The 8,611-nt window shown below is 35.5% G+C and overlaps 1 protein-coding gene across 1 annotated transcript in view; it reads left to right on the top strand.

The window, feature by feature from the left end:
• The first annotated feature begins 935 nt into the window (after nt 1-935).
• Nucleotides 936-8,611, top strand: part of mrc2 (mannose receptor, C-type 2) — a 32,868-nt gene continuing 25,192 nt past the window's right edge. Inside the window, exons 1-2 of the mRNA XM_039687768.2 lie at nt 936-1,362; nt 7,403-7,840. Coding sequence (XP_039543702.2) covers nt 1,236-1,362; nt 7,403-7,840 — 565 coding nt within the window. The 5' untranslated portion in view covers nt 936-1,235. The remainder of the gene's footprint in view (nt 1,363-7,402; nt 7,841-8,611) is intronic.

The raw sequence follows: 8,611 nt of genomic DNA, 5'->3' as shown, positions 1-8,611 counted from the left end.
AAGCACAAATAACCCATTCAACTCATTTAATATGTAGAAGGATAAGAAAATGGCATGTTACTTGTTTGATCATATTTTTGATTAACTATTATTGTATAAACGTATCTAACATTAGCATAAAATTATAACATTAACATCATAAATTTCCACGATAAGTTACATCCCCCTCCCCCCTTGTATCACCTAAAATTGTGATTTTGACCATTGTCACCTTCAGGTATTGATCCTCTTGACTGAAATAACACAATAATCTATTAAACTAATGTTAAGTTATTTGTGCTTTTATTTTAATTAGCTAGTTTTAGTGACCAAAAATGTTATATTAATACTGTATGTAACTCTCGGTTTCCGATTATCTATTCTGACATGTATTTATTTCTATAGCCCTATTGGTGTACACTTTTTAAACTATTAGATTTTGAATAGAAAACTAGAAACACTTTGTTTTACAGTGTCCTTGTTACATGTAGTAAGTAAAATAACTATGCCTATAAATAAAACTATAAAACTAACCCTTAACCAAACAAACCCTAATCCTAACATGTTTATTATTACACTATGCACTGTAACACAGACACCTTAAAATAAAGTGTAACCAATAAAATGGACAATATTACAATTTAGGTTGACCTCGTGTGGTTAGCACTTCCTGCACTGACCATTTGGTTTTAGGCCCTATAGACATTCTCTGGTTGTACACTATTTGTGGAGAGCGTCCGATATTTTCATATGCATTTTTTACTTGAATTCATGTGCAGAAAATAGGTAGCACGTTTGCTTTTTGTCAAAGTAGACTTTCAAGAACGCTATGTTTTCCCAAAGTAACCTCAAGATAGTGTTGATAGTGGTGCATGTGAGTAAAGATAGTATGTGCATGTGAGTAAATAGGCTATTAGGCTACACAAAGAACAATGTCGTGTTTTTGTTGCCTGAGAGCAAAGTGTTAAGAAAGTCTGCTAACATTTTCAGCCCTGGACACTTATCCCGGGTGTCGGGTAGTCATTCAAAATTATTTCTCCGCCTCTTCCACTTCATTTTCTTGGGACGTGTGAGTGTGTGCGTGTGCAGTGAAAGTGAACGGTCTGCCCCGCTCATTCACTCCGAACTCATCACAGTCCACGCACACAGCGACACTGACACTCTCAAAACCCGTCTGTCCTTCACAAGCCCTGCTTCTGTTTCAAAGGGAAGGGGGTAAACAGTCGTGTTTCTCTCCGTTTCACCTCTCCGCGGGTATGCATCATCAGCACGGTGGCGAGCACCGGGACGGCTGTTGGAGTCGCGCGTGGATAAATGTTTGCAGATGCACTTTATATTTATTTCTGGTGTTAAGCCTGGAGCGGAACACCACCGTGCACTCAGGTAAGAAATATTCACACTTTATTATCACTTTTGCATTTTCCCCTGGCCTGACTTCTTTGTTTTCGTGATTGTTGGAAGTGTTTTGTGAATTAGAAATAGGCTAACTCTAATTATGAGGCTTGGTTTTATTTGGGGTGCTGTTGTGTAATGTTGGCTCCGAGTGCACTGATGTGAAGGAATGCCACGAAAATCCAAACTCTGAGTGGAACCAGATGTTAAAAGGGGAAGAGAGAACAGGGGGAGGGGAGTGCCAGCGCTGATGGTGTGGATATTGATTCATTCCAGTTATTCGAATCATTTAAATCGATTCACTGAGAGATTCATTAACTAGTTCGTTTATTGATGCTTTCTTCAGGTTATGTAGTTACACCAGTAGGTGGCGACTAGAGAATGTTCTTTTGTGTGTTGTTTGAGTTACTGAATCGTTTTCTCAACTGATTCGTAAAAGTTCACTTGATCACGACTGTAATAGGCTATATTATAAAGAATAAACTCTAGAAATGACATTTAAGCATCATAGCATATAAAAGTTCACTTGATCACGACTGTAATAGGCTATATTATAAAGAATAAACTCTAGAAATGACATTTAAGCATCATAGCATATCATCATTCTCTAAAACATACAACAAACAAGCTGTAATTTTCCTTCATTTTGTACACTGCTTGGAATTCAGACTTTTGTTATTTTGTTTGGGAACCAAGCAAGAACGTTCTAGGAACGTTTCCTGTAGGTTATGTTTAGGTTATATTTTTATAAGGAAACGTTTCATTTAAATTAAGAAAACTTTCCTGGATCACCAATAAGGAACGTTCTTGGGAAAAAAACTAACGTTCCCAGATGTTTCCAGAACGTAAAATTGTTAGCTGGTCTAAGTTCGCTTCATTTCCTTCACCAACGAGTACGTGTATTTTCATTGATGCAACACCATTAGGCATTTCTCTTATGTTTTATATCGAAACTTCAGTGGGCGAATCTAAGGACATGTTTAATTATAAAGAGACAGTCGTTATGCTTGTTTGCAGAAGCATGTTCTTGGTTTCTCACTGCTCTGTTAACCTGTGTTCTCAAGCGCTTGATTCAAACAGATGTGTCCTAAATATCCGGTTACACAATAACGAGCCGCAGCTGAGGGCTGTCGTCTACGTCTCAGAGGTCTTGTATAGTTTTTAGGGCTTCTCTCAACTTCACAGTCCAGCAGACACGGGATAGGATTTTGCACCTCTGTGTCAGGGATTTTATCTTCTTCTAAAGAACAGAGCAGTGTTGTTAAACTATTATTTTTTTAAATTCAGTAGTTTTATTTATCAATTTGAATATTTTTATTTAAATAATTAATTAAATATTTTTATTTAGTATTTTTATTGATATAAAATATTATATATATATATATATATTTAAAATAAAATTATAATTAATAAATTTATGTTTTATATACACTGTAAAAATGAATATGCTTTATCTAATAAAAAAAATGTGACAACAGATTACAAGCAATATTATTAATTAAATTTGACAAATTAGAATTGAGTAATAATAAATCAAATTAATTCCTTAGAAGTTAACCATTTAAAATGAGTAAAACTTACAACAGCAACCAAAAAAAAACATAAATTTAAGTCACCATTATGGTGATCGGTGTTTGTTTTAAAATTACGGGTTTCTCCTTCAGTGATTCTGCTTGTTAACATCAGGTGTCTTAAATGTTGGCATATAAAATAAAGAGTTCTTAATTAATCTTTAACGTCTGTCTGTTAGTGAGATATTTTTGTAAATTTTTTTGGTGTAAACTTTACTCATCTTAAATGGTTAACTTTTAAGGAATAATTTGATTAATTATTACTCAATTCTAATTTGTTAATTTAATAAAATAATATTGCTTGTAATCTGTTGCCACAAGTCTATTGATTAGATAAGCATATTCATTTTTACAGTGTACATTTGTTAGGAGGTGAAAATTTTTGGTACCAAATATTGGTAACAGGTGTTATAGAAAATAAATAGCATGTTCTACCACTGACCGTTATGCTTCAGATTTAGATTTATTTATTTAGAGAACTCCTTAAGATTTATTATCCATATGGTCAAATATATATGTATTTCTTAATTATTAGACATGCCTTTTGACACTTTTAATATAACAATATAATGTTCATAATATTTGACTGTTATTATTTTTTTAATTATTGATGCTTTTCTAATTTTGTGTGTCAATGTAAAAACTTGTGCATGGGGAGACCCTTATATTAGACCTGTTTCTGCCTCAGTTGGGGTTTGATCTCAGGTTAGAGCTCTGACTGAGGGCTCAGTAATGGGAGCTAAGAAACAAATACAATACTGGCCCGAATTTCCTGTGTGTTGGTGAATCATCTGTGTTTACAGAATAAAAGGATCAACTAAAAACCTGAACTCTCTCTGCACCCTTCCGTTTGCTCCCTCACTCCTTTTCCCCCCTCCCTGTCTCCCAGCTGGCTCCATCTCTCTCTCTTTCTCTCTCGCTCTCATTTTATATCCCAAACTTATTGCCCTCCTCCAAAAAGGGGAACGGAGAAACAAAAATACATCTGTCATAATAATAAACGTTTAGTTTTGGTAGCTTAGAATAAGGGTTCGGGAAAACCACATACCACCACATGATAAGCTCACGCTTAGACTTTAGTGCCCCCCCCCCCCCCCCCCCCCCCAATGTGTGCCTGTTTCTTTCTTTTTAGCCTTCAGCTCTGAGTTGGTTTGGTAACTGTTTCACATAGGACGTTTTGCGTTTGTTTTTACAAACTTGAAACACCTTAAGACAATTCATCGGGAATATTTCACAGACTGTGATGAAGAGACCATTTTCACCCACATCATCAGGATTATGTAATCAGTAATCGCAAAAACAGTTTATTTAGCTGTGCAGCAGCATCCGTGCCATGAAATGTTCTCATCTTTACCATGGAAGAAGGGGGTTTTATGGAGCATTTTTGCCAAAACCACAGGCTGAAAAAAAGAGTTTCTTCCTGTAAACTGTGTTAGCCTACTCAATAACTGTCCGAAAACCTTCTATGGATGCTATTCTGCCTCTCAGTGCTCTAACTGTACTTCAGACAGACCATATATGCATCTCTCTTTAATCACACAACCACTGTTGATATACAGATCTTTTTTTTTTTACTAGTTTAAACTTACATTTTTTAACTTTAAATTTGAATCTAAAATTTGAATCTTTGCTATTTTATTCACTACATCTATTTGTCCTGCAGTTAAAGATTTATATGTAATGTATATTTTAGGGCTGTCAAATGATTAATGGATTAATTAGTAGTATAGTACTATTCATGTTTACATTTATTTTATTTTATTATTATCATTTATTTTATTTTTATTCTGCATTAAGGAGAACCAAAGTAAACTTGACTTTATCATTAAATTATAAATATATATATATATATATATATCGTTTGAGACAAACCCTGGAAATGTAGATCCTGACCTGATCATCAAAAGTTGGAAATATTTGATCAGAGTTTGTGATCAAAAACATACATTGCGATTCATTGTTGCCTTTATTCAAACACCCATAATTACTCATCTCATGCAGTAAAGCCCTGATTCATGGTGAAGACATTAATATGATGCTCAAGAAGTGTCTGAGCCTGCTTTGGCCTTTATCTGTCAGGAGTGGAGAGAAACATTTTGAAGTTTGCGTGAACGCGCATGTCTTAACCGTCCTTACTGAAGTAGGCCTATGTCTCGAGGGTCTCACCTCCACCAATTATATGACTCGCTCAGATCACATGGTGCTCTCAAATTCTTCTGGAAGACAGAAAGACTTGTTTTATTCACGGATTGCATCTCATTAATACGTTGAATCAGGACCTCAGGAAAAGAACTGTCCTAGTTGGATTTGTTGTCTCTTGTAATTTTACGTCTCGTTCGTTAGACACTTGATTTAGGATTTTTGCATTGGTGATCTGTTGCCAGGGCCTGCTAAAAAGTTTATCTTAAAACACTAGATATCTTTATTTTTATATAAATTACAGAATGCTTATATGGAAACATGTCTGAGAGCATTGCTTGATGATATTTAGAAAGTCTCCCAGGGTCGCAGTTAATGTTTTGTCTCTATTTTTTAGAGAAGTCCTGTTTGTTTTTAGAGTAATCCCATTTCCCTTTCCCCAGCTTTGGAGCTACTGTGGAAACACAGCTCTCGGGTATCTCTTCAGGCTCTTTTTCTTTTGCTCTGATTTTCTTTCTTTCTGACGTTGCGGTTGTAACCTTGCATGCCCCCCCTGCAGAAATGAGAGGGTGCACGAGAGAGACAGATAAAGAGAGAGAAAAGCAGAATGAAAGTATAAAAAGAAACCAGACTGGCTTTCGGGAACGCTGCCGGGTTTGTCTCTTCTGCCTTCTACTTGACTCTCCTCCTAGCCATCTCTTTTCCTTTTCCTTCTCTCGCTAAACAACACATATATACTCAAATACCAATGTATTTCTTTATTCTTAATGCGTTGTGAGTATCCGGTACAGCAGCTTTATAATGTATGACATCCAAAGGAGGCAAGAAAAGAAAGTTACTCCTCAATAGGAAAATAACCAACAGTACAAATGAAAACCAATAATTGTGAAATATGAGATTAAACTCAATGACACAAGTAAATCAAGTTTGACATCAGTAATTGATTGTCAAAATGCACCTCTATAATTCATCAACTCGGATATCATCACTTTCTGTCATGTCAGAATCAAAAGTACATGATGATCTGTAAATATATATTTGTTGCCATGTCAATGTTACAATGTTTATTATCATACACTTTATGAGACTTTGATGTGATATATCTACTTTATAGATTAGTGTAAATGTAATAGATTTTAGTTCAATGTAAATATATACACTACTGTTCCAAAGTTTGGGGTCAGTAAGTTTTTTATTAAAATAAATAATTATTTTATTCAGCAAGGATGAATTAAAATTAAATTAAAACAGCATTAAACTGATCAAAGGTAACCGTATAAAGACATTTAAAATGTTATAAAATATTTCTATTTCAAATATAAATGCTGTTCTTTTTAACTTTCTATTTAGCCTATCAGAAAAAATGTAAAACAATTTTGACAAAAATATTAAGCAAATTTTTTCAACATTGTTAATAAGAAATGCTTGAGCAGCAAATAAGCATATTAGAATGATTTCTGAAGGATCATGTGACACTGAAGACTGGAGGGATGATGAATAAATTACATTTTAAATTATATTAAAATAGAAAACAGTTGTTTTAAATTCATAATGTTAGCGTTTTACTGTTTGTGCAAAAAACTTCTTTCAAAAACTTTTGAATGCATACATCTTTATGGACTAAAAAAAGATCTAAACACAGAGAGGTTGTTTTGCCTCCTCATGTCAGAATACCACAAACCACTGATGGGTGCTGGAGTATTCTCAGTTATGATGAAACAGGGATAAATGTGTGTGTTCACACAAAAGAGGAATATTGCCAATGTCTGCGTTCTCTCGGTTTCTGTTGCACTTTTTGCTTTGTTTTTGTTAATTACTATCTATTTGCAGTCAGAGATATTATGAAGAGTTCCAAAACCAAAGCAAACACAGAAGCCACACACACAGACTGTATCCTGAAACTGCAGATTTCCCTCAAACAATTACTTTTCACCTGTAATTAAATCAGTGTTTTACAATCGAGGCGAGTTGAAGCACATAAAAACTTTCTGTGGGATTGTTGGAGCTGGATTTGTGCTTTGCTTGTGTTGGCTCTGAACCGCTTGTTTTTATTGAACATTAGAGTGGGTGAAAGAGAATCAAAAGGGGTTTGCTTATCCTACTGCAGTAATAATATACTATGAAAATAGCTGTGAGACAAAAACAGTTTTGGTCGCATGACATTGAGAGTTTGATGGAGATCAGATCAGTCATTAAAATCATTAAAAACCGGCATCAAATCATTAAAGATCTTTCCGTATTTACAATTATAGGGTTATCAGATGTTTCTTCTACAATATGTCTGACTAATAACACTTCTTTTCTCTCTCTTCGTGCTACAGCTCATACAGATGAATCGGACACTTTCGCGTTTTTCCATGAGGGAGCGCTGGGCTGCTTGGGGGTACGAGATCACACGCTGTACCTCTCCTCTTCCTGCAAGGGTGACGCCCAGCTTTGGAAGTGGGTAACCAGGGGGCGGCTCTTCAACATTGGCTCCTCCCTCTGCTTGGGCGTCACCGTGGGCAACGTGAGCACTTTTGGCAACAAGTCACGACTGGGCGTGTTTCGGTGCGACTACGAGCCTCCGCGAGTGCGCTGGACCTGGAGCTGCAGCAAGTTCTTGGAGATGCTTGAAACTTACTTACCCTCCCCTAAATTACTCCTCAACAGCGGCAATGTCTCGGACGCAGCCATCCCGCCTGCAAGACCCCCCTCCCAAAAGGTCCTATGGCGAGTCTATGATGACAATCAAGACCTTTGCGCCAAGTCATACCGAGGTCAGCACATTAAATGTTGTTTATTTTCTCTCTTTCTCACAGTTACATGATCCTAACCAGTCATTTTCCTGTCCACACTGAAGCAAATCACAGCCAATCAGAACATATTTGATGTTTAATATAAAATACCATTCAAAAGTTGGGGTTGGAAAGGTTTTTCAAAAAAAATCTGAATTTATTTGATAAGAAATACAGTAAAAACAGAAAAATTGTGAAATATTTTCAGAATTTGGAATAATTTTATTTTTATTTGAATATATTTTAAATTGTAATTTATATTCCTGTTATATTATAATAATAATAATAATGAATTTTATTTGTAATGCACTTTACACATGACGAACATATCTCAAAGTGCTACAAGTGTACAGATAAAAGCAATAAGAATAGATATAAAAACATGCAATGAACAGAATTAAGACAACAAACTTAAAACAGTCAATTAGCAACAAAAGCAAAATATAGTTTAAGAAAATGCAGTTAAAAATAGGTGGGTCTTTAGTTTGTTTTTAAAAACCTCTATAGACTGTGGCGCTCTCAGGTGATTAGGTAGAGCGTTCCAAATTCGAGGTGCAGCTACCTGGAAGGCCCTATCTCCCATAGTGCGAAGTTTAGACTTAGGAACCTGGAGTTTGTGAGTGTCAGAAGAGCGGAGATGTCGGGATGGAGTATGAATATTAATGAGTTCTGTGAGGTACTCTGGTGCGCTACCGTGGACACACTGATAGGTCAGGAGACAGATCTTATAATCAATCCTAAATCTGACAGGGA

The sequence above is a fragment of the Pimephales promelas genome, chromosome 3 (genome assembly GCF_988280905.1).
Source record: "Pimephales promelas chromosome 3, fPimPro1.hap1.1, whole genome shotgun sequence".
Taxonomy (NCBI): Eukaryota; Metazoa; Chordata; class Actinopteri; order Cypriniformes; family Leuciscidae; genus Pimephales; species Pimephales promelas.
Note: the sequence above shows the minus strand (reverse complement) of the source record. Positions and strands in the feature narration are given on the sequence as shown.